Source organism: Camponotus floridanus, unplaced genomic scaffold, assembly GCF_003227725.1.
Source record: "Camponotus floridanus strain SB8 unplaced genomic scaffold, Cflo_v7.5 scaffold1, whole genome shotgun sequence".
Classification (NCBI taxonomy): Eukaryota; Metazoa; Arthropoda; class Insecta; order Hymenoptera; family Formicidae; genus Camponotus; species Camponotus floridanus.
Window position 1 is genome coordinate 6,674,500 of NW_020229214.1, and position 27,343 is coordinate 6,701,842.

Sequence of the window (27,343 nt, forward strand, 5' to 3'; positions counted from 1 at the left end):
ACTTACTATCTTGTTATAGATTGTTAATTACAAAACTACAGTGTATGTTATTGACATTTTATAAACTGATATTATACTCTCAATTATTCTGTTCGTTGCTGGAATGCATATAACGTTAAAAGCTAATGATGCGCATAAAAAGGCGAATGGTTTTCTCTTGAATCTGGCAGTCAATTTTGTATTTTTATAAAGTTACTTAGGTTTTCCTAGACGGCGAGTTATAAAGTCAGTCATTTCATCGCTATTATAAAATACGTAATATTAAAAAAATATTAACAAAATAGAAAATAGCTCTCTTTCTCTTATCCAAATTTGACGAATGAACAATTAAAAAATATGCTTAATACTTCGCTAATTTTATATATATTGAAAAAAAAGAAGTTATATATGTTATAAATATCAATCAATTATGGAATATATGTTATAATTATCAATCAACTATGGAAAAGCACATAGAAAAAAGCTTTTCGATAATTTTGGCGAAATTAGAGTAAAATAAAAACATAAAAAAAGGAAATAAACTCATGTATAATTATTGATTTATGCAAATTCTTTTTAATTTTTATTTTAAAAGCATAAACAAAATTTTTATAAGTTTTCCTATATATCATTTTCTATACAATATTTAGTAATTATCAGTAAGAAATGATTTCTAATTATTGATAAAGTATTAAGCCGTCTATATAATGCAAAAATTATGCAGATTATCTCTTTTACATATTTTTAACCCATGTATAGAGCATAGCTTATTATAATTTTTCAAAATACAATATATCATAATTTACACATCATAATTAGTTATAGAAAAAAAAAATTGCCTATGGAAATCCAGATTGTCCAATAACTCGTCGAAATACATACGACGAGAATACGATAATCTAGAACTTGTAATGTTTATATTCGCGCAACGTAGTGAACGCACTATTTTCTCTCTTGTTCCACTTATTATACATATATCATCTCTAGTGTAAAATTATAACATAAACGTGAATCTTTTTTCGATAATATAAAAATTCATAATGATCAGTATGAGATACGCAACACTCTTTCCTGTATAAACGGAATTCGTATTATAGCGTCCATATAATCACTCGCGATAATTGTAAAGTTTATTTCGTTTATTAAATAAATCACGCTCATGTGTAATTACACATCGCGTCAATAGGATTGCATATTTTAATGCTCTCCGTTTATTTGCTGTCTTTAAATTATAGTAATCGGTGAATGAAACCACGCGTAATTTTAAGTACAGTTTTAGCCCTGGTGTTCTTTGCTTGTTGTTAAAAGCTTGAGGCTGTAGATCTCTATAATACAAATCCTGTGACATGTATACTCATATTTGTGGTTACATAAACCATATATGCTGGAGCGAATCTGTAAAATGCATACTATATATATATATTTTTTAACAATATAATAATAATCATATTTATGTTAATATTGTACATGTTACAAAATAATATATAACACTATTTAAAGATTATGTAACTAATTATATTACCTGTGTTAAAAATTTTACAGCTATGAAATTTTCGGTTAAGAAAACTCAACACCAGCTTTCGCTCTCTCGTTCACCGACTCCGTCACTTTCCTCATCACTTGGATCTTCTCCATACATGTCCGCTAACTTTCTGAATCTTGGTCCAAAATTAGATAGATAATTGAATTTGAGATCTCCATCATCGGTACCTATAAATGAGATGTAAAAAATAATTTAAAAAATATTAATATAAACAAAAAATTGAAGCAATAGAAATATGTTCTGTCTAAATAGCTTGTATTTGTATTTGAAAATACTAACAGGAAGCTAGCGATGATAGATCGCCTTCCGAGTTACCCTCTCCCTCGTAAGCATAATGTCTTACGTCGTCAAATGGATTTGTATCGGGATCTTTATCACAGCTTTCCTTTTTTCCATCTAGGAAACCGCAAATGTCTGGAACTTCGTCGTTTCCTTTAAACGAACAGACTTCTTTTAATTTACAACAATTTATGTATAAGTAATATATTAGTAATGTTGCTCGTTTTTTTACCTCTACCCTGTAGGCTAATTGGAGCTATTTTGGAATCAATAGGCGGTGCATCGTAAATAGCTCTTAATACATTCAAATCAAATGCCGTATCAACCTCACCGCCTCCTTCGTCTTCGTAATTTATAATGTTTTCCCTAATATCATCCATATCCTTATACAAATCATCCGTCTTTCTTCTATGCACTACTACCGCGACGAGTAATATTAACAATATTAATACGCAAACTACTATGGCTACTATAAAATTCGTGTCGATCCCGAATGAGATGGCCTTTGCCATACCGTGATTGCAACCGGGATCTGCATTTCTAGACAGCGATGGCATGCCTAAGTTGTATGTCTGAAACGAACGAATAAAGGGAAATAGAATTTAATTAACTATACTTTTTATCTCTTTTTCTTTGTCACTTACATTTCCATTGAATGTCATGTTACGTATACAACCAATAAATCCTTTATTAGTTGGTTGATGATCCCATCCTAAATTTGATGCCAAGTATGCTAAATTACTTAATGTACCACCTACTTGCATAGGACTATTAACATTTAAAAATTCATTAGTTCCTTGCGGTGCAGTGAGACTCATGCAAGCAGATATGCCGCAATTATCAACCCTCATCTCCATTGACTAAAAAAAAAATCAAATACAATGAGATAATGACTTATTCAATTTCAAATAAAATAATATATAGCGAGAATTCTTACAGTTTTCGTATAATAAATATCTATTCTGTGATTCTTGCCATCCGTCAATTTAATTTGTTTGTGATCTAGTCTCACAGTTCCCGTTCCATAGTCGATATACAATACGGCGAACCCATGTTGAAGTTCTAATGCCATGAAATCTCGAAGTCCAAGTTTAGGACTATAAGTCATAGGACCAAAGTAAAAAACAAGGCCATTATCCATGTGTGGTCTTATTTCCAATCCTGTGATAATTTGTTTATATAGATAGAAGCATAATGAAAATTATGTATTAATAAACATAAGGCATTAGAAAACAGTACCTATATGCGATTCATCGCAAGCTTGATTAGGTGGTGGCATAATGGCCCAGCCGTCTCCCTGAAAACCGATACCTAATAGTTCGCATCTCGGTCCTTCAAGACCAGGTGGGCATTCGCATCGTTGTGCCAGAGGAGTACCGCCATTTAAGCAAACGATAGGTTCCGCTACGGTGCAAGTGCACAACGGATCAACAATTGCTCTAACACCGACGAACGAACTAGTATTAGTATATACGGAATATGGAATAGTGCTGGCATTTAAGAAACTGCGGCATGAACTGTTGCAATGAACCTTCTCGAACAAGCACTCGTCGATGTTTACCAATAAGATGTCCGCTTTCATTTCTCGTTCAATCTGCTTGGAATGTTGCGCTATAATCGTGTTTAGCTTTTCGGAAGCGTAATACGGACTGCCATGTGCCGAAAATCGGACGTCTAACAAACTTCTATTGTTGTGATGAGGCGAATGAAGCACCGTAAATACATCGACATTCTCGAGGGATGTGTTTAGCATAGAGGCTAACTTCTCTTGAAATATTTCCTTTTTACTGACGCCGGATTCGTCAGGCTCTACAAATTGCTCCGCGGTTATCCCATAAAATCGCACGGAACCGGATCTATCCACGGCTTCTTCCGGAAGTTCTTTAACGGTGACATTCACATACGCATATACTTGGTGCGATTTAATAAGATGGCCTCTCTCAGTGACGATAAATTTCAATACAAAGGTATCATTTGACGTACCCGACAGCAAAGTGATCATGCCGGTATTGGGATCTAGATGGAATCCATCGTGAGGAGAGGCCCAATCGAAAGATTTATCAGGCAAATCCCAATCGTCCAGATCGTTAACGTAAACGCGTCCAATTTCCGTATCGGGAGCTTCTCCCTTGTAATTGTAAACGAATATAGAACTCGAACCTTCCTGCATGGGATTGTCATTTTCATCGCCTATAATGACAGTGAGCGTCGAGGTACCTGTCATGGGTGGCATACCGCTGTCCGTGATCGCGATCGGTATATCATAACTTTTCCGTTCTTCACGATCGAACTCAACTCGCGCGTATAGATTAACGTCACGAATGTCGAACTTGGATCTAATTTCATCGTCCGCACTATCATCGATTCGGAATTCAAATGGCGGACCATTCTCTTCAGAGTCGTAATCTCGCGCTTTGAGTTCAGTTATCTTGCCTGGCGGCCTGTTTTCATCCCAAATGACGGGAGGCATTTCGAGAAACGGTGCATTGTCATTTATGTCTATGAGAGTGATATTAACCATAACCAATTCGCGTAGAGCCGTAGGCGATCCGTCTTCGTCTCTTGCCATTACAATCACCTGCAAATGTAAAAATAAAATCAGAAGTCAAAATTAAGTTTATAAGATATTTTAAGCCGATAAAAACATCATTTAATCTGACTCACAGTCCACATTGAATAACCATTCGGCGGATCATGATCCAGTGGCTTTTTCAACTTCAGACAGCCAGATTTGTCGATTCCTATCAAAGGTTGTTGATCTTCTTTGACGATGAAATATGCGATATGCTGATCGGCATTTCTATCTTCGATATCGGGGTCGTAAGCCACCACAGTAGTAATACATCCTAATTAAAGCATATAGGTTTGTATTAAAAATTAATATTAATTTCTTTTTAATTATTGAAAATTATTGCGTATTGACATCCTACCATCTATCAATTTTTCTTCTTCTATCGTTGGATTTTTGTTAAAATCTTCAAAGACTGGTGGATTATCATTGATGTTTTCAATAAAAATTTCAACTTGAGCAGTATCGTTAAATACACCATCGAACGCCCTCACAGTCAAATTGTATTTGGTGATCTTTTCATAATCAAGCGCCTTATTCACGCGAATTTTTCCCGTTGTAGCTTCGATATAGAAGCTATTGTCAGTATTTCCCTGTATAATGCTGTATGTGACAGGGCTCGCTGTATCAGAATCGACAGCCTTGACTTCAGTCACGGGCGCATTGATGTTTGCATTTTCGTAAATTGAATTATGGGTATAGACTTTTTCAGTGAAACGAGGCGGATTGTCATTCTTATCGGCGATTTCGATTCGAAACACCTGTTGCCCTTTATTGTGCTCGCCGGTTTTAAACAGAGCGCTTGGAGAATTATCCGTTGCTATTACTTTGACATTGTACGTATCTTCGACCTCTCTATCAAACGTCACCAATGTCGTGATATTGCCAGTTTGCGGATCGATTGTGAAGAGATCTTTGAAGTTGTCCAATTCGTAACTGACCTTTTGAGAGAAAATGAAATCAAGATATCGTATTAATAACTAGATATAATCCTTTTACCTGGGATACTCGTTAACAAAAAAAAAATATTTTTAAAGCATGAAATATTTAGATAACTCCAATACCTGATTATTAGCGGAAGTGCCATCAGCATCGATGGCTCGTACTTGCATTACAGGAACTCCTCGAGGTTCGTTCTCCAACACGCTTCCTTTTTTGATATCACGGAAAACTGGAATATTGTCATTTACATCGAGAACTTCGATGTCGATCACTGTTTCGGCGGCTAGTTGATATTTATTTTGTACTCGTACTATTAACGAATACTGCGTGTTACTTTCATAATCAAGATGTTGAGCGAGCTTGATATCCGCTACGTCCTTAGTAGATTCTAATCTATTTATATTTATATACATATATGTCATAAGTATGAGATAAAATTACATAAATGCAAAAAGACATGTTATTATATAAATGTGCAAGGAGAATGAGATAAACATAATTTACCTAAAAGTGTTCCCTTTGTTAGTTTGCTCCGTTCTACCAGGCACAAGCTCGAAGAGCAGAGTCGAACTGTCCGAATTGCTGGAATTATCAATATTGGAGACTGCTTTTAAACGGACAATGTTCGCATCGAAATCGCTAAAATTCTCCTTAAGTTTAATTGCCTCCAAAGGCCTTGGCAAAAAAGCTGGCGCCTTCTTATGCGATTCCACAACCCGTATGTCAAGATCAATGGAATTCCTGAGTGAGATTTTGCCAATATCCTTGGCGGTGGCTGTCATACTGAATTTATAATTTGGACTCCGCTGTACAAATTCAAAATGAACATAATATATAAGAAATTTATGTATAAACTGTTAAGTAAGAGTTTCGAAAAACTCAAGCTTTCTTTTCTTTTTGTTTAAAATTAAATTAACGGATCAATGTATTGCATTATTTAACGTAGCTTTTAATTGGAATAAAATTTTTAGTAAACATGAAAAATAGAGTAACAAATTGTTTTTCCGATAATTCCGATAAATTACTTTGTTTAATCACATACAAAATGTTGAAGTAATATTTTCAACGCACATAGTTTACGTAATAGAGCTTGCTAATGATATGGAAATTCAGAAACAATCATGAAAGGAATTATTTATTATTATCGCCATTTAAACTATCGAGTGTAAGATAATAGTTTGCGTGGAGTTCCACTGACGGATCCGCCGTTTGAGATTCACGGAAAAGGTACTCCGAAATCGTCTCGGAATGACGTATTAGTATCGAGCCTGTGCAAATTGATAGCCAATCGATCGCCAATTGATCGGCGTGTATCGGTAAGGGCAATAAAAGCCCAGGCACTCGAAGAAAGGGAAAGTCTCTCAGCGCTGAAGAAGAGTAATGAATGGACATCGCGTATTTTTCTGTACCAACAAGACTCTAATAAAATATCTTACACGAGAAAATATTACAAGTTCTTTCGAGAGGACTTTATGAAACAAAGTAGCGTTTTACCCTCTTATAACCATGTCTTTCTCTCTCATATTACTTACATCTATAGCTTTGTTGAGGAATATGATACCGCTTTCTGAGTCGATTCGAAAGTAGGCGGCATCCTCCGTTTTCTTAGCCGCTAGACTATATCGTACGACAGAATTATTACCGTCATCGATATCGCTAGCGGAGACTCTCATGACTTCGCGACCAACAGGTAAATCTTGCGGCACGGATTCCGTGTATGCCTGTGTAACAAATCGAAATTTAGCATCAAACGAGAAACGATTATTACACGCAAAGTGCACGTAGTTTTTAAAATTAATATATTACGCATTTCGCGTAATATATTACATGCAGTTTTTATGCAAATCATGCTTACGGTGCATTATCATTTCTAAAACATTTCATACGTGCATGATAACTTCTTTAACACAGAAGGACAACGGAAAAGGTAGTTCGTTGACTAAATATAGAGAGAGAGATCGTATAAAAATATCGTTTGAAACTCGTACAGATAAAATTTCACATTCAATATATAAAAATTAAATAAAATTTGTTCCGTGAAAAAAAAAAAATGTAAACTGTATGTAAAACAAGACGACATTTGAGAGACATTTTAATTTTTTTCATTCATCTCGCATATCGAACAACATTTTATACCGCAAATTCGAAACCAACCTTCCATACGTATCCACGGAAGACCTGGGATTGAAATAAAGCAAAAAAAAATTCAAGCAGAAATCGTTAATAGTGATAATATGTTAGTCTATGAAAAAAGGAAACTTGTAAGTACACGAATACCTTTACCATAATTTGCGATATAGTTTATTCACGATATAGTTTATTCATTATTTCATCAAATTAATTCTATTCATTTCTAGAAATGTGCGTTTGCCAGAATGTTTTATTTTTCAAAAATCTTATAGAATGTACGAAAAAGATATTTTTTCAAGTGTATAATATATGGAATATTTTATATACTTAAAAATCCATCTCTTTTCTTTCTATCGATAAAGATAGTATCTACGATAAATGTTTTGGTGAAAAAAAATGTTAAAAATATTGAAAAAATCAAATTCTTCATATGCTGGTAAAATGAACTTTATAAACTGAAAAAAACATGTTGCTGTTAAACCGTAATAAATTTTTCCAATATTTTTCCGATACGAATCATAATTATTATACCTGTAAGCGGCGTACGCGCGTATTATATATTATTCGTCCTACATGCACTCGGATTCTTTTGTAAATACGAATCGTAAAGGAATTACGAGTTGGTAACTGGATAGTTGATCACGTACCACTTTGTCAAAGACGGGTGCATTATCATTGACGTCCTCGATGGTGACCTTAAACGTACACACGTCATCCAACTGTGGTTTTCCATTGTCAGTCGCGAGAACTGTGAGATAAGCCTCCTTTTCCCTGGCGGGCTCATCCCTGTCGAGGATCTGGGTCGTCTGGATGAGACCCGTCGTACTGTTGATCTCGAATTTCAACCTCTCGTCGGGAGCGGTCACGAAACTGTACGTAATAGTGCCTGAAAATTTATCAGATAATTATCCATTACGACTCGACGTAGTGTTCTTGTTGGTTCCACTTTGTACAAAATAATGCACGTGTTTTACTCGATTAATTTATAAATGCAAGGCAAAGCAAGGCGAGGCATTTCATCCAGCCGATACGTCTATTCTCGGCCGCGACAGCGACTTTTGACTTCTCGTTTTTAAATCGCGTGCCACGTGTTATTTCGCTCGGCAAATCACCGAAAATAAAACAAAGTTACTGATTCGTGTAATTAAAAAATAAGCTCAAACATGAAGACAGACGTGTCTACGAACTTTTTTTTCCGTTTGTACCGATTCAAAGTAATAAAACTTTGACTAGATTGTAAAAAAAGATTGCTCCATTTAACCAGGCGCATAATTTGCAACATTTATGACGATAGAGTTATACTTGACGACACGCTGTATACGATACCTCCTTCATCCGGCGGATCTTTATCTTCGGCGTACACCTGGATCACCGTCGTGCCGCGCGATTCCTCCTCCTTCACTACGGGCGCATAATTCGAGCAATTGGTGAACACCGGCTTGTGGTTGTGATTCTCATCGAGCTGAAAGCGCAAGAGAAACGGACGGCTATTAGCGCGAGTGTTAGCGAAGGGGAAGATGAGGGAGTCCCCGAAAGATATGTCCGGGGGATTAATCGGTAAACTTGGCGCGCGGAGCAAGACTTTAGAGAACAAGGCTCTCGATAAATCAAAGCGCTCCTCATAAACCAAGCGCCATTAATCACGGCGTGGACTCGAGCGGTCTATTATGTCGTATTGCCTCATAAAAGATCCATAGCCTCTTAGAATAGGATACAAGTATAGGTGGAAAGAGAGAGGGAGTGGAAAAAACGGAGCGCCATATAAGTAGGCGCTTCGTAATAATCATGCACGTTGGTGATCTAGAACATGTGTGCAAGGTTAGACAAGTTCCACGGCTTGGCACAACGGTTACGCGGTCTGTTGCGTCTTGCGATACGAGCTATACTCTCATGAATTATGACTGCTACTGCCCCCGTATAACGTTCCGTGTGTTACCGTTTCATCGCGATTAAGGATCGATCCAACGGCGTTTAACATACGTAATGTACGATTGATCGATGTCGTATTTAACTTGGGACAAGAATAAATAATTCGTCCACATCGAGTAGCAATAAAGCGACTGCGAACTTTACAACGTCGACGTAGGAAATTTTCTTTCAAACACAGTAATAATAATAATATGGTACGTGTATAACTAATATATCGCGCTAGATTCTTCCGACTTGGATAAGCACGTTCCAATTCGTGCTTACCACGCTAAAGTACGTGGGTGACGCACTCCCTAGATAGTTATCGTCGATGTAATTAAATGGTCGCGACATTAATATTCATTACTATTTTCTGTCCCACGAGATAACGATATTCCCAGGTAAACAGCATTTGGTAAGAAATATAATCCGCGTGTGCTCTCCTCTTGCTGGGTTTGCTCGCGCGGCGAGACACGCCTCCAGCATCTGGCAAACCCATCAGACCGCTTAGAATTTCGCGTTTGCACTTTGCCTAGGTCATATGTTACCTCGATATAGCACCGGCACGGCGTGCTCGTTCTCGTACTTTCCAGCCTCATTAACGATAAACAAGTTCGCCGTGTATTTTAGCATATTAACTCCGTTATGTTATTCGCGGCTGATTCACGCCGACTTATTCCAAGAAACGTCTCTCTCCGTCAATTGGAATTCGTAATCGCTTCATCAACGGGACCCGAGGGAAAATAACGAGAAAAAAGAGTCTCGAAGAGCGGATGGAAGAGCGGATTATTGCCGCGAGTACGCACCGCGTCGTCGAAAACTGTTATTTCGAAGAATAGCAAGGAAAGGGAAGGGAGTGAATTGCATTAATTATCGGTATTCCATTTAACGTCGGTGTAAATATCGTACTTGAAACGCCGAGTAATTTCATCATAGTCGGTGTTGTAAAGCGAACTGTACACGTTGTACTCGAATAAATGACCCTCCTCTCTCTCTCTCTCTCTCTCTCTCTCTCTTTCGAGATACTTTGTACCGAGTTTTAAGGGAATGATACACGTGACGTGATCGCGAGATACACTCTCGGCTGTTAATTAATATTAAAGATGAAAAAGCTCCCGTAACTTGTGAATTGCTCACGGCATCTTTCCGCGACGATTAATATGCGCAAAAGACTAACGAGCTTCACCGCGATTACCATCTCTGATTCACGGTAGGAGCTTATACCAAGGGTAAGGAAAATGATGAAATTTGATTCTTTAAAAGGACCGAGAGCGTTGAACGTTATTCCATTAATGTAATATCTATAAGAAAACTGCGTTTTATTAATGATAGCGAAGAAAATGCTACGTCGCAGTAGCAGAATCTTATTATTCTTGCGTTTGACTTTTTTTTTCTTCAAAAAAGGTGTACTAGAACTAAATTGATTGGAAAGATGCCTTGAAAATGATAGATTTCTTATACTGAAAGTGAAAAAAAATTGTCATGATAACGAATTAAATTGTCATAATAAATAAATAATGATGGGAGCTATCGTCTGAAAATGTGTGAAAAAATTTATCTTTATATATCTGTGTACTATTGGATTGTTAATATAAATAGTACGGTCATATTTTTCTCTTGCTGTGCCGCTTTTGGCGTATAAAAATAAATTCTCTTTTATTTAATTTAATTTACGTATATTAAAGTAATATTCAACGACGCTTGCGAAAATGTCAATTAAAAAAAAAAAAACATTTATTATGCTTCATGGCCTCTGCAATTATATACATAGCGAATCTCTAATAAAAATCTAATTATTTAAATATTTATATGTTTATATAGCATTATGCCGTACAGAAATTATATTGAGAAAGAGGATTATATCACGCGTTACAGAAGTATTACAATTATCTGGGGTACATCATGCGAATATGAAGGTCTCAAACAGCTTTAGTGCTGCCAATTATCGGTTCGGCGAAGCGACAATTTTCATTCGATCGCCAAGTTCGACATATTGTAGGAATCGTGCGCACACGAGATGGCCCCTGCAGTTTCTCCGCGATTCTCGCGTTCCTAAATATCCTACGCTCCGCCGAGCAAACTTCGGCGTAATGTCAAGGATTTACGAGCGATTCGTAAGCAAGTCTCAGGGGACGCCGACCAAGCACTTCTCACGGAAGTGTCTCACCGTGAACGTACGAACGCGAGTCGTGGAACGCGCATCTATTCATCGAATTACGAGTGATTTCGTCCGTCTGCGGCAAATTATTTATGCACGACGAACAAACGGAACGTGAGGCACGTCGCCTCGACGTTATCGATAAGGCTTTTTATATTTTAACAGCGTCGAAAAAAATATCCGGGATCACACTTCTTTTAGCGCGCTACCCTTAATCGAATCCATTTGAATCTATCCGATATTAAACGTGATCTAATATTGTTTTATCGGTACTTTTTAGAGTTTCCAGAAATACGTTTTTAAATTTTCTTTTTATTAGAAGAAATGTGGCAAATTTAGAGTACGATCGAAATTACATTATCGTGATAAGATCAAATTCAAATTTGTATCGAAACGATCAATTGCATAATAGAGAAATAAAGTGTCGAAATATTAAATTTATCGCTCGCGATCACGGCTTTTTATAGATTCTACATATATTCAACAGGCAACAATGGACCCGCCGCACGTCGATGTCACGTAAAAACGACTGCTGACGCGCGCGCGGTAAATATTTAATCGCCGAGAAGATTAGCGCTGAAAGAGAAGGAACAAATCCATTATACACGCGGTGGGAAGGGTGGTTTATACGAGGATCTCGGTAGAGATCATCCTCGTAAAAGGAACCTCGGAGTTGATGTCTGAGACAGAAGGAAAGGAGTGTAAATGGTACAGAGGGTTGCGAGAGGGGAGGCGAAAAGGAGGGATGAGAAATCGAATCAAGAATGAATCGAGAAGCACTCACCGGTAATTCTTCCTCGCCCAGAAACTGCGATCTCACGTCCAGGTGTCTCGAGTGCCTCAATCTCGTTGCAGTTGCTGTAACATAAAGAAAGAACGGGGAATGATGATATCGTCCATTTAAGATATTGCGCTCGATAGGTACGAATTGCTTAGAAAGTTCGAATCTAAGAATAACGCGACACCGAAAAATGACACCGAAAATCAAAATGACACGACATTTAATACGTTTGAAAATAGAGATATAAAAGTTCAAATATTCATGTCGGCCTCTACGTATGCACATATCGTCCACTGTGCAATAGAGAATAGAGAAGAGAAAAATAGATTGAAAATAGCTCGCTCGATGAGCATATATTTAATAACGTGCGTTGAAATATTTCTCTCTTCTCTAAAATGTCGAGAGAGAATTTGTAATATTTAAGACGAAGATTGCTCCCTGAGTTAAATGCTCCGCTTAATAATTATTTCAACTCGCATTTATTTCTCGCCCTCTCTGTTTTGGATATACGCAAATTTTCTCTCTGCTGCGCGTTTTATATAAATAAACGCGAATTTAAAATATTAAGCATTCCCTCGATACACATTTTTACATGAGATTTAACTTTCGCGTAAAAATTTAATAATAATCATGAGAATACGCGCGTACGCATGTAAAACGATCAATGAAACGACATACATTTCCATGAGAAAATTAATAAACTTCTCCAATGTAGGACAAATTTAACTTAAAATTTATAATTACCAAATACTATAACTAAATTAGAAATTGCACACATCTATCTCGAGGCGAAACTTTGCTTGTAAAGATCTTTATGCATCTCATTCACAACAAGGGTATATTCTCCCAACAAGAACGAAGAATTCAAGTTTAAATTAACTACTTATGCGGCTACAAAACTATTCGCAAGTTAAACAAAATAGGCATTGCTAATGTGGCATTAGAGTTTCTTTAAGTTAATGCACAAAGACGCGAAGCCGGAAAGTACATCGAAGAAAATACAGGCTCTAAGAATATGCAAAGGTATTACGTATATAAAGTTGAGAGGCTCGTTAGCAAACTGTATGTAAGCATGTAACGGGTCGAGCGGAAAATATTCGTCTGTAATTTTAAATAAAATTCACATAGGTTTAAGGAAAAATTATTAAAATAATATTTTTTTATGTATAATTGGTCTTCGATCAAAATATAGACGAAAACGAGAGAGACGGACTCGAGATCGCGCTCGTTTTGCGAAATGTTTGTCGTCGATATTTTCAAATTAAATGGAAATGGTTTTGCTCCCTTTTATTATGTCTTCAACTTTCTAACCACGTGACAGCGACGAAACGCTGTCATTTCTGCAGCTTGCGTGGTTCAGTCATACAATGCGGTTTTGCCCGTACTTAATGCGGGCTCTGTCCCGAATTTTAAGTAAATTTGTGCCGTCGTGAAAGCGATACCACCGGAATTGCATAAAATTCAACTAGCCAGTCACTCTCGGAACGCGCCGTCACTACGAAATACGCTGAAATAACAAAATAAATAAAACGCGACAAAATGAGAGGAAGCTAAAGAATATCTTCGACCATAAATTGTTTGCGCGGATTTTTTCCAACATGTTTCGAATGCATGAGTTGTTTTTCTCTCTTTTTTGTTTTTATTATTCTATTTTTTGTTTCTATTTTTTTATACGAGTTGTCGATTGATAAAAATGGTATACACAAATATGTATAATCGATGCGATCGATCCGTTTGACATTAATGATGTATATCCCAATGAACGGTTTTAATTATACTTCTTCGAGAAAATCAGTAAACAATTCTTGTTTAACCTGATTAAAATATAATATATAATAAGCGCATGATTATACGCGACTATTCGAATCGCTAGTGAAACTCGATATAATTGAATTGAAAATCATTCTCTCTCTACATCGCACTTTGTCTCGAAATTATTTGGGACAATCTAAAATCTCGTCGACGTCACTCGAATTTATTATCGCTCAAATTCAATCGAGCACACTATTCGTAACCACGAATCGATTTGTTCTCCGAAACATTCAAACTGAGACTTTAGCCATTATCTTGTTCCGCTCCAGTTGGAACATCTGTGTAGCAGAAATTATTTGTATTTCTCTATGTTGGCCGCGTTAAACACTCTGCGTAACGATGATGCCCTTTCCCTTGGATATCTCCGAGGAAGAGAGCGTCTCTTGGACGGTTCTTTCCGCTACAGATCCATTAAAGACTTTACATTTGCTCTCGCGGAGTTTCACGTGATAAGCGGGAAATTTTTATCCAGTTCGCTTTTCTCGCCTTGTATTTTATCGTAACTTTCAATACGGGTCAGACAGTGGCTTGATTTTACCCAACGAAATTATGAAAAATACAAACGGAATTACAATTTTTTGTTCCAGCGAAAGATTGATTCATCGATTATTTGCGGTAAAACCATTTATCGTACCAAAGTACGTGGAAATGAAAAACAAATAAAAGATAAATATATTTTTTTAGAAGAGACAATCGATCTAATATTGCGCTCAAATTCTAAAAAGAAATTGCATTACCGTGTTCAACTAAAATTATCATTTTTCATTTCATTCATCATAAACAATGCAGCCGTACTTACGATACTTATACCTTTCGTTCATGAATCGATTCCGTTCGACCTATATATTTCGTTTCGAAAAATGTTAGTTATTCGGTCGAGGGAAGAAATAAAGTATTTTGCAGTTTCCTTCTTTGAAATATCATAAATGTAACTTGTAATGTATATAATTTATTATGAAAATCATTACGATAATCGGGTCCTTACATATTTTGAAGAAGAAATGAGTCTCAACGGATCATAAAAAGATAGACGCAAGATTAAGAAATACTGGCAATCATAAGTTCAACTCGAGAAAAAGCAGGTGACACTTAATGTTAAGATAGCACGAGATAAGAGAAGTGACACGAGACCCATTCGTTCGCGAGAAAAAGATTCTTCGCGAGAGAGACTTTGCGCGAGACACACATTAAGGAGGGAATTCGTGTCAGTCGTGCCATCCTATATTCCATTTTGTGCCCAAAGAGACTCGACGGCATTTATGTCACGAGCTGAAAACCAGGTATGTTATAGCGGATTACGGATAGAGTCCGCCGTATTCCGTATCAAAACCATTTATCGAAACTATCAGCGAGCGAGATTTATTGAATCCGACCGCATCGTTCCTCTCGTGCTCCGATTTTTCCGGCTTAAGTGGCAACGCGCTACGTTCTTTAATCCATAGAAAAAAAAAAAAAACATTTACGAAAACGTACATAGTTGCCCGATTTCATCACGCGGGTCTTCAAATTCCTTGTTTATTTTTACTCCGCGATGTCGAGTAAATGAGAAGTTGATCGCGCTCGCACTTTAATAATTGCTCTTCGATGATCGATCAATCAAACGCGCTCCAGCTGGAAATTATGGACGTTGGTCAGTTTATTTAATACTCGTGAATTTGTGAAACTGTACAGGGTGTTTCATTTTAACTTTGCCATCGAAATAGATCGTAAAGTCTAAAAGATACGAAAAAATGGGATACCCTATATGCTTTTGCATATTCTTCTAGCTCATCTCGAGAGCTTTCCAAAATACTATAACTAAAAATAGTTAGTTTTCATTAAGCACTTTCCGAGTTGCCTCACATATTTTCTTAGTCTGCGAATATTGTAAAAAAAAAATGTAATTGTTAATTGCAAATTACCTATTCATTTTTCTTCGAAACAATTATGTATTTTCTTTACCAATTGATTCCTCTCATTATTTTGTACATAAAAGTACTAAGATAATCGAAAAATGAATACTTTACGATTTATGTAAAATTAAGAAATAATTTCACGTTTCATAAAGTACTTATACTCGGAAAGTACTTAATGAAAACTAACTTAATTACTAGTGTAATACGTAGTGTTTTGGAAAGCTCTCGAAATGAGCTATAAGAATATGTAAAAGCATATAGGGTATTTAAAAAGTTGGAGGTGATCTTCAGGTGATTCTTCAAGGTCAAACTAATGGCATCATCCTATATCCCCCTCGAAACCATGCAACTTTTGTCTGAAACATTTTTTCGTATCTTTTAGACTTTACGAGATATTTCGATATGGCAAAGTTAAAATGAAACACCCTACAGGTAATTATATCTCGTTTTATCGGTATAGAAATACCGATAAAACGAGATATAATTAATTTGCAGAAACGACGCTAGCAAATTTCTCGACGGTGAATATTAATTAGAAAAATTAACAGAAATTCCGCCAACAAGATATCGTTTTACTCATTTTAGTCTTCGTATCGTCTTCCGTAAACGTGATAGTGACTATACTAAACCGGTAGCATGAGCAGTTATATGAATGGCAAACGAGATAAGTTGAACCTCTACAAAGTCAATCCACGTCGGTGCTTTCGACGACAAATTTTTTTACGCGGATTGTCGCATCGTACATAAGCGTATTATCCGTTATATGAACTACGAAAATTATTAAGCCCCATTTCGCTAAGTGCACGCTGTTCGCGGAATGTTATATTTGTGCCGCTTAAGCAGCCTGCCAGCTTATTTCGCTAACAGCGAAATCGCGTTTCAGCGAAAACGTAGCGCCTAAACGCAGTATACGCGCGGATAATCTTTATAATTTTTCGCGCCATGCGTTTATCTCCTCGCGAGAGCGTCCCGCGATAAAACGTACCATTAACTTATATCTAATTGGGTTAAAACATTTTTCGAATTTATCGTCTTTTTTCGCTTATTGCACAACCGTCTGCAGCGCGCGTCGCATCCCATAAATCCCCTGGTTTCGCGCCATACATGCGCGCCATCGAAAATTTGTCGAGAGAGCGGGAGGAGGGGCAGGAAAAAAAGGAGAACTTATGAAAATGCGGGGTATTTTTTCGCGAGAGAACGGGACGCGCCAAAACATACCCGGCGTGCCCGGATTTACCGGTCGCGTCGTCGAAAACGAACGGGATCGACCCCCGGGAGATGCCATTTCCGGCATTATCGGCGACGTCATCGGAAAAGCGTCAACTGTAAAAGGATTCGCGTCGGCCCGGGAGCCGTTTCGCATTTTTCATATCTCGCTCGCACAGAGCCAGGCAACACGGCGCGCGATATTTCCTGAATCGGCCGATAGGCGATCTCTGGACGATCTCTCGCATCGCGCCGGGGACACGAGAAGCGAAATACGATTTTATTCCGATACCATCGATGCTCTCATTACCCGAAACGAAGCCAATATCTCCATTTTTTGCAGCGTAATCGCGCGCTGTAATCGTTACGCGGTCGTTTGTTGAGCTCGCCGGTCCCGATTTCCTGGCGAATTTAACGAGGAATTAAAAATCAGCTCGCCCACGCACGCGACATGCGATGCGATTGCATCAACAAGAGAGAAAGGAAAAAAAAAAAACCTTCGAGATAACGCGCGCCGAAAATCGCCAAATTTCTGTGCGATTTATCTTGATTGTGGAGCGCTATTGTTTACCGTGTAATTATCGAATTAATTGGCTTTTCGTGAGCGACGAAGATTACAATAGACCTAACAGCGGCCAGATCAGAAGGAGATCTCGTCGATCCCATTTCTACAGAGTATTACGTCCGGATTATTGTCAAAGTTGGATGCACGACAATCTCTGGGATAAGACGGAATAGGAAAGCGATGAATATGCTAATTTAGATGGATCTTCCGCATTATGTAATTTCTAAGATTCGCAGACGCGAGGATTAATACCGGATAGATGTATACGTTCGCGACTGATGCACAGAGAAAAATGTATACTGTATTCATTATTATTTATTTTAAGTATATCATAAGTTTGTTACATATCCGCAAATGTATCATAAGCATTAAATTTAATTGAATATATTCTGAATTTTAGTAAGTGCAGTATTTTAGTCAAGAATATTAAATTAAAACAAAAATTTGGTTTGCTTACTACAAGAGTTGGCGTAAAGTAAGTTTAATTTTTCTTTGATACAGCTTTACAATAATCTTAAAGAGAAAATAAATTCTTCTTTTGAGTACATAATAATGAGATTTTCTAACACTTGTAATGAGTATAATTTAAAACTATTATCAAGAATATATTCCTTGTTGAAGAAAACTATTACTTAAAAAAAAGAAAAATACTGAGTAATCGCTTTTCTTGGCAGTAGAATGACATTTTTCTCTGTGTGGCTATTTTCATTAAAATATTACGAAAAATACCTCCGAGAGAGTGCATAAAATTCTGCTAAATAAATAGACGAGAACAAATTAAGCTGCGTATTTTTTTTACGAATTGCTAGGTAGCAGTTTTCGGAAGGAAAATAATTAATGGCATGTTTCGTTTAACGAATGCACAAATTCCGCACGCATTTTTCGTCGCTTCATGAATATGTTTGACGCGTATCGTTTCTGCGCGCTGATTCAATTCGGGGAAAATCCTCTTGGGGGCTGCCTGAATTCTGTATTTTTTCCCGCAAAGTTACTAAGAGGAACACCAGCAGAGCCGTATCTTTCCCACTACTGAGAAACGAGGCGAGTTGAATTAATTTGTTGAGAGATTGGTCTCGCGGATGTGGGTGCGGCATGTGCTTACCACCGCTCACCAGAGGTTTATCTAACGAGAGGATTATCGATAATCAGGTCATCGCACGTACTAACAGCGTGACTAACAGCGAGTATCGTGTAGCGACACGCACACGCGAAATTTGCACGCACCCGTCTCGATTTGCGACGCGTTGCACGATCGCTGAAAAATAACTCTAGTCGGTTTTGCATCGTACAATATACGCTGGCGTAGTAATCTGGGACGACCGCTTATCAGCTGATCGATCGCGTGATAATTGAAGAGGCCTGCGTTACATCACGCAGGTTTTAGGAAAAAAAAAAGCAGCGTGTTTCAAAAGTTTCGGAAGCTTGTAAATTACTAGTCACTCCACCGAGGTGAGTAATATCGATCTCTCCGTGCCGCGTGACTGTACATACGAGTAACACTATAAAAGATATGCCTTAATGCATTGCGGCACGATAGGAGTACGTATAATTGTGGTTTATTCTGTAGGGAAATTCGATACGCGCCAACGCGCGTTACGGCGATCCTCGTGCCTCGTTTTCGATCATGCGTCTTCGCCGATCGTGCATCGTGCGCCAGGAACGTTCGCGCGATGGATGATTATAGACGACGTCGATGCTCGCGAAAGGGGGTATAAAAAAGCGAGCGATGCGGTACGTACGTCCGTACGTACGACGATGAAATATCGCGTAAGGGGGCCCGCGGGCGGCCAGACACCCGGATACGCCTGACTGCGGGCGAACGTACCTCGCCTCGTGGGTGCATTATGGACCGTAAGTGCATTCCGTATCGATAATCGAAGCTAAACCAGGCCTCACGCGCACACGTTACACGCGACGGTGCCGGGCGGGGGAGAAGAGGGGGGGGGAGAGGGAGAAACCGCGGCACTATTTCTGCGCCACCTTTCCACCCTCTCGAACCGGCCACCACCCCCCCGCTTCGATGCTCGCTCTCATTTGTTCGCACGTGTGTGTATGTACGCGTGTTATGGATTACTGTCGCCGCGCCTAACTCAATTAAACCAACTTGTCGACTACTTTGCAGCCTCACAAGCCCCCCCCCCCGTCCCGCTCCCGACTCACTCTCGCGTTCGCTCGCGCACCGACACACGTCGTTGTACGCCGCAGTTTTGATATTCCTCGAGCGGCATATCGAGGTCAATCTTTAGCCGCTTAATCAATCCTCGCGCTCCATCATCCTCTTTCGAGACTACTTTGCCCTTTATTCTCGAAAAATTCTTCGATATAAAATAATACTCCACCCGGATAAAAGTTTTCAAACAAGTTTTTAATTTACTGTTGTCATTTCATTTTTCAGCGTTGCAGTTTTCGACGGATTTCGTATCTATTTTAGAAATATTGAGAATTTAATGAAAATTGTATAGAATGTCCTTACATATGTGTTTAGAATCTTCGGTGCAGTTTTTAAATCGATTCACTAAAGCGTTCACAAGTTGTAAGGATTTTAATTTGCATCGAATATTAACATGTGTTCTTATGGGAAACGTATAACCACGTCGATTCAAATGACAAAAACACATGGAAATAATATTCAGAATTTGTTTAAAATTTGCAGAAGTTTAGATACAGAGGGAATATTTGGTCAAATAATATTATACAAGTACTAACTGGTTAAGAAGATATTAAATATAATTCAATGAAATTAGCCATGTACCTGTCACAAGACGAAATTCTCTGCCAAAGGTTAATCATTTCGATTCACAAAATTCGAAATATTTCAGTAAAAACACAATAAATATTAAAAAATACAAATATATATAATAAATATATCGCTGCACTGTAGCTAAGATCAAATTGTAAAATTCCACACAATTTCTTACTCAAAATACACCAAAAGTGGATATTCGTCAATATTGATTTTCAGCTACTTTTTGCTGGGATTGTACATACAAAACGCCCTTAATATCGAAATTACATATTCCCGATATTTCAAAAAGTTTTTTAAAGATTTTTGAAAATAATACCATTTCGAAAATATGAATTGCTTCGGAAAATTGTTGCGATAAAAAAAGACGTAACTTTTCAAGAACATGAGTTTTCGTAAAAATCTAAGAGTTCGCTAAAACGTAAAAAAATCCACAAAAATTTAAAGCCTCGCTAAGTCTAAAGTTTGCGAAAAAGAGAACACTCATGGCATTTAACGCCGTATTAAGCAAAGCGAAAATTATCGTCGTAAACTGTCGAGATTTCGAGAATCGTGAATTCGCGCAAATAAATTCATAAAATTCTACCCGTGCTTGTAGGAGGGTGCGAAACATGGTGTCATGGGCAACGTATGGAGACATCGTCCTAAAACTGCTGCATCGTTACAAGTTTACGAGCTACTGTGGTACTCGAAGTACACAGCACCAAATACGCTCGTCATCAAATCCGACTCGCAACAGTGACAACTGACATCTTGCTACTCGTAAAAAGATACGCGCGTGCATTCTGCCCGCTATCTAGTAACTGATGAGAAACTTCTTTATGCGAAACGTGAAAAAGCGATAAAACTGTAATATTGTGTGTACTTTAACAAAACAACTTACTATTTACAGAATCTACGAAATATCTAATTTTTCACCGAATGTCCAACTGCAGTAAAAAATTATTTTCAAGCAATTAATTCTGTCCATCAAACGAAATTTCGGAAAATAATATAAATTAATAATACAGACTATAATATATAATTAAAGCCACTCGCATCAGTGGACGAAAGTAAAAAATATTTGAAAATTTAAATTTGAAAATTTGAAAATTTAAATTTGAATATTTGAAAATTTAAATTTGAAAATTTAAAAGTTATTTTTGAATATAAAATAAAATAAAAATAATTCTTTTAAATTTTTTAAACAATTTTATTACTTTTGCCCAATACCGTGGAATTATTTCCTATTACTTCGCATTATTAATTTATGGTACATATGAAAGCTTCATTTTACTTAATAAAATGCTATATTTGATGAAACTCGGTCAATTATTAATTATCGAAAACGGAAGAGATTAAGATTCCGCAGAAAATTTTTCGAGATATTATATATTACGATCAGAATATATATATATATATATATATATATATATATATATATATATATATATATAGAATATTTTTTACATTTTAAAAGATGACAAGTCGCGATAGAGAAATCTCATTTAAATCTTTTCGTAAAACACTATTTTGTTATATAACGAAGAGATAAACGCGGCTAACGTTTAAAACATACGTCGACAATTGGCGGGACGAGCATCGAAATCACAAAGCACGCTTACACATCGTAACGACCACGACGTGCACATTACTGCCAAGCTTATAATTTATTACAAACCGCATGCGTCGACGGCTCTGCCTCATTTACGGGTTGAAAATGTGTGTTACTGGTGCAGACGCATTTTCCACATGCGCGCCCAGTTATGAGAGTATAACGCGCAAAGTTGTGCTCGCTCGTAAAAGGCGGATTTAAAGTCGTCACTTTTGTAGCCTCGATAAAGCGCGAGCGCGCAGAGATGCGTACGATTACGTACGCATGGACATGAAAACGTCCCAACGATCCGATTGACGTCTGCGAAGGTGATTGACATTTGAGATCACGCTTCGATTATCGCGCGAGCGTGTCGAAGAATTAATAAAATGGACATTGATATCTCTTAATCTCGAATGCATTAGAATTACAACGCTGGAATTCTGGAAAAAATAATCGCGATTGAATATGCATGTCTTTTCTACGTCATTAAATTTCTTCTTCCAGAATCCGTTGAAGCCGACAACGCTTGTTGGTGCATCTATAGCTTCGCGTTTTGGTAGAATAATAATAAAAAAGATTTATTGTAGCAACAAAGTAAGCTAATGATAGTATCTGTTGTCGCGCAAATGTTGCTATTCTCATGATTCCAGTCATTCTCATGTATTAATTTTGAAAATGAACGCTGCGAATAGCCGAGACGTCGAAAAACATGGAGCTTTTTCTCGCGTTAAAAAAGGACTAAATAATTGATAAAATAATATTTATTTTACTTACTCGCTAAATTGTACCAACAATTATTCCAAATGATAATTTTTTTAGAACAACCTCAATGTGAAAATACCTCTACAGAGAAATAATTTATTTTATTCTCCGATACCATTCATGGCTCAAGATAAAAGAAAATTACGCGATTAAATAATAATTTTTCAAAGGATAATCTCAACATGAAAATAGAGAGATAATTATATCATCTAAAAAATGGAATGGCCCGCGGTTTTGTAGTCCAAGATAAAAAATACGTCCAAGAAACAGCTTCATGATACGTGTGTATGTCTGACCGACAAAAACGCCGCATTCCCGAAAATGTTTGAACCGTAGAGCCAAGGAAAAAGAGAGAGAGACACGACGGAGATCACGGTTGGAACGCTTTTGTGTCGTCGGATGAAATTTTAGCTTCGCGTGACCTGTCGTGTCGCGTCACGACACTACCTCTCATCGCTCCCTCTCACGCGCACTCCTCTTTTTCTACGCCATCCTTCCCATCTGCTGTGTTCTCGTGTGTCGTAAAAAATAGTGGAGCAGTAGAGCGCCTCCAACGCCGTCGTCGCCGTCGTCGTCGCCGTCGTCGTCGTCGTCGTCGTCGTCTTCGTCGTCTTCGTCGTCGTCGTCGTCATCATCGTCCTCGTGTGTGCGGTTATCGTTATCAACGGCCTCGCTGCGCATCCTACCGTTCGGGGGATGTGAATATAGAATATCTCGGTATATAGAACAATCAACGGGCATGCACACCCGGTTTTGCACCAAGCACGTGCAGATGCCCGCATATAACACCTATACATTTTCCGAATATGCAGTAATGATGCTCCGTGCTAGCTGTGGTAAAGCATCGCGCGACGAAGAACGTTCGATCTCATCTATTAGAAGTTAGCCCCCCACTTTTCGAATTAATAAATTTTAACGGTTGTGCTGAATTGTGCTAGGTTTGTGCTATATTGTGCTCGAATATTATAACCATAATATGAAAAATACGAAAGAAAATGAAGAAAAACGAATTTTTAGGTCAGCCCCCACTTTTCGTTTTTTTCAATTTTTGCGATTGTGCTGAATTGTGCTAAGTTGTGCTAACATTGTGCTAAAATATTATTTAAAAAAAATAATAACAAAAAAAGTTACGATGAAAAAATCATTTTTAGATAATATTGATTTTTTTATCATAACTTTTTTTTTAATTATCCGCTGACGATAATATTGCATATCTGAATTGTGCTAGCCTAGCACAAGTCAGCACAACTTTCGGTTTCTCCAGCACAGCGATATCAAGGGCACTTTACTCTTGAGCGCGAGTCCTTGCGCTCGGATTCCATGTCCGTAATTCGGCTTTTCAATTGTCCGATGAAGATAATATTGCATATCTGAGTTGTGCTAGCCTAGCACAAGTCAGCACAACTGTCGATTTCTCCAGCACAGCGATATCAAGGGCACTTTACTCTTGAGCGCGAGTCCTTGCGCTCGGATTCTATGTCCGTAATTCGGCTTTTCAATTGTCCGATGAAGATAATATTGCATATCTGAGTTGTGCTAGCCTAGCACAAGTCAGCACAACTGTCGATTTCTCCAGCACAGCGATATCAAGGGCACTTTACTTTTGAGCGCGAGTCCTTGCGCTCGGATTCTATGTCCGTAATTCGGCTTTTCAATTGTCCGATGAAGATAATATTGCATATCTGAGTTGTGCTAGGCTAGCACAACTCAGATATGCAATATTATCTTCATCGGACAATTGAAAAGCCGAATTACGGACATAGAATCCGAGCGCAAGGACTCGCGCTCAAAAGTAAAGTGCCCTTGATATCGCTGTGCTGGAGAAATCGACAGTTGTGCTGACTTGTGCTAGGCTAGCACAACTCAGATATGCAATATTATCTTCATCGGACAATTGAAAAGCCGAATTACGGACATAGAATCCGAGCGCAAGGACTCGCGCTCAAAAGTAAAGTGCCCTTGATATCGCTGTGCTGGAGAAATCGACAGTTGTGCTGACTTGTGCTAGGCTAGCACAACTCAGATATGCAATATTATCTTCATCGGACAATTGAAAAGCCGAATTACGGACATAGAATCCGAGCGCAAGAACTCGCGCTCAAGAGTAAAGTGCCCTTGATATCGCTGTGCTGGAGAAACCGAAAGTTGTGCTGACTTGTGCTAGGCTAGCATAATTCAGATATGCAATATTATCGTCAGCGGATAATTAAAAAAAAAGTTATGATAAAAAAATCAATATTATCTAAAAATGATTTTTTCATCGTAACTTTTTTTGTTATTATTTTTTTTAAATAATATTTTAGCACAATGTTAGCACAACTTAGCACAATTCAGCACAATCGCAAAAATTGAAAAAAACGAAAAGTGGGGGGCTGACCTAAAAATTCGTTTTTCTTCATTTTCTTTCGTATTTTTCATATTATGGTTATAATATTCGAGCACAATATAGCACAAACCTAGCACAATTCAGCACAACCGTTAAAATTTATTAATTCGAAAAGTGGGGGGCTAACTTCTAATAGATTTCGATCTCGCCGCCGGAGATGGCAATAAATACTTAAAACCTACGAGATATAGACGCAGGAAATGGCGAAAGCGAAAAAATTTCCGGTTATATGTATGATACGGTGCTATGGAGAGTCAGTCACGTGGAATTTTACGACAGAATAACACGACAGAGACTTTCAGTTTTCTCTCCTCCCCTTGTCCGCAAAACGTATATTTTTCACTGGATTTTCTAACGTTCGCGTCAATCATGGCGACATATCGATATACAACTGCGAAATTGATAAATCTTTCCCTTCTTCGACAAAGTTTGAAATTTATTTTCTACGTCGTAAAGGCGGCAGTACGTAAAAATCCGAGGACTCGTCAATTTGCTCGCAGATACTTTGTCAGACGAATAAATTAGAATATCGCGAGTTTGCTCCGATTTTTTTTTAATAATAATTGCACAGGTCTGCGAAAAAGGGCATCAAAAAATTTTTTTTAAGATGCAATTTTGTGCGCTGAATCCGAATCTGGCCGCCGAATTTCCGTACCACGTCAGGTTTTTGAGTTATTTTTTGTAGTTGAATAGCCCAAAAATCGCTATTTTGGTCAATTTCATGAATGTATTGTGAGTAAACCAAATTTTTTGAAATATTTCTGTCAATGGCATTATAGTACTCACTTTCATCTTTCGAATCCACTTTCGATTACCGCCGCACGATTTTTTTTCGCTCAGATATACAAGTTATAAGACTGGTCATGCGATTTTTTTTCGCTCAGATGTACAAGTTATAAGACTGGTCATGCGTAGGGATCCAATAAGCCATTCTAAATCAACCGTGACACTTCTCTATCTCACTACGAATCAAAATTAGGGTAAAAATATACATTTTTTAATACCTTCTATCACCTTTTGAAATTAAAAATGGCGCATCCAATAATATGACGAATAGAATCACAATAAAAAGGTATAAAATTTAGAAAAATTTATCAAAATGTGTAACAACTATATTAGATATTTCTTTACAATACTTTTTTGGCCAACTGAATCTGACATATGTCAGTCTTTTCATCAAATTTCAAGATCATGGATCTACCATATTGATGTCTATATAAATTTTCTTTAACGTAAATTTTCTTACAATGTCATACTTATATATCTCAACGAAAGTGAGTATTATACGATGCCATTGACAGAAATATTTCAAAATATTTGGTTTCCCCACAATAAATTCATGAAATTGGCCAAAATAGCGATTTTTGAGCCATTCAATTACAAATTACTCAAAAATGTGACGTGCTACGCAAATTCGGCGGCCAGATTCGGATTCAGCGCACAAAATTACGTCGGAAATCACTATTGCATCTTAAAAAAAAAAACCTCGCAGACCTGTGTTATTAAAACTTTTTTTTCCAATTCTGTGTTGGAAAGCATTTTGAATAACTATAGCGCAAGGCTGCTATGATTTTACGATTGTACAGTGTTTTTCTCAAACGATTTCGAGTAAATCTTTCAATACTTCAATGTGCGAACAATAAAATATTGATTACCTCGGTCGACGCGTTGATTTGAGATATAAAATGACGCAGTTACACATACGCAAAAGAACAAAGATTCCCATTCATGGGATGGCTGGGCGAGGCGAATCGAAGGCTAAGCGAGGCCATCTAACGCCGATAGTCGTGCGATTAATTAAATATTTCCGAGTGGATGCGATTATCGCGCGAGTGCAAAGACCCCATCTCGAACTCCATTCGAAACGTATTAACGGAGCATTGTACATCGAATGATTGTCCATACAAAGGGATACACAGGAGGGAGGGTTGGACGAGGCTCGCGCGTTCGATATATATCCTCCCCTTCTCCCTCTCTCTTCCGGAATTGTTTTCTTCTGCAGATCTATTGTCCATCGCGGCTCATTGTCATTTTCATGCCGGTTTAGAAGGATTTAAAATATCTCGGCTCGTTCGATTCCTCTCTAGCTCTCTCGAGGTGTTTCTTCGC

General features: G+C 37.6%; 1 protein-coding gene across 1 annotated transcript in view; it reads right to left on the bottom strand.

Annotated features, from left to right (window-relative positions):
* Nucleotides 1–744: 744 nt before the first annotated feature.
* The window catches only part of LOC105254073 (DE-cadherin), a 129,256-nt gene continuing 102,657 nt past the window's right edge, over nucleotides 745–27,343 (bottom strand). The window contains exons 2-16 of the mRNA XM_020028384.2: nucleotides 12,293–12,366; nucleotides 8,769–8,904; nucleotides 8,090–8,328; nucleotides 6,845–7,033; nucleotides 5,817–6,118; nucleotides 5,435–5,705; nucleotides 4,732–5,311; nucleotides 4,466–4,647; nucleotides 3,041–4,379; nucleotides 2,739–2,962; nucleotides 2,446–2,661; nucleotides 2,034–2,373; nucleotides 1,802–1,954; nucleotides 1,502–1,689; nucleotides 745–1,374 (exon numbers count right to left, since the gene is read on the bottom strand). Of these exons, the coding sequence (XP_019883943.1) occupies nucleotides 1,547–1,689; nucleotides 1,802–1,954; nucleotides 2,034–2,373; nucleotides 2,446–2,661; nucleotides 2,739–2,962; nucleotides 3,041–4,379; nucleotides 4,466–4,647; nucleotides 4,732–5,311; nucleotides 5,435–5,705; nucleotides 5,817–6,118; nucleotides 6,845–7,033; nucleotides 8,090–8,328; nucleotides 8,769–8,904; nucleotides 12,293–12,366 (4,388 nt within the window). The 3' untranslated portion in view covers nucleotides 745–1,374; nucleotides 1,502–1,546. The remainder of the gene's footprint in view (nucleotides 1,375–1,501; nucleotides 1,690–1,801; nucleotides 1,955–2,033; nucleotides 2,374–2,445; nucleotides 2,662–2,738; nucleotides 2,963–3,040; nucleotides 4,380–4,465; nucleotides 4,648–4,731; nucleotides 5,312–5,434; nucleotides 5,706–5,816; nucleotides 6,119–6,844; nucleotides 7,034–8,089; nucleotides 8,329–8,768; nucleotides 8,905–12,292; nucleotides 12,367–27,343) is intronic.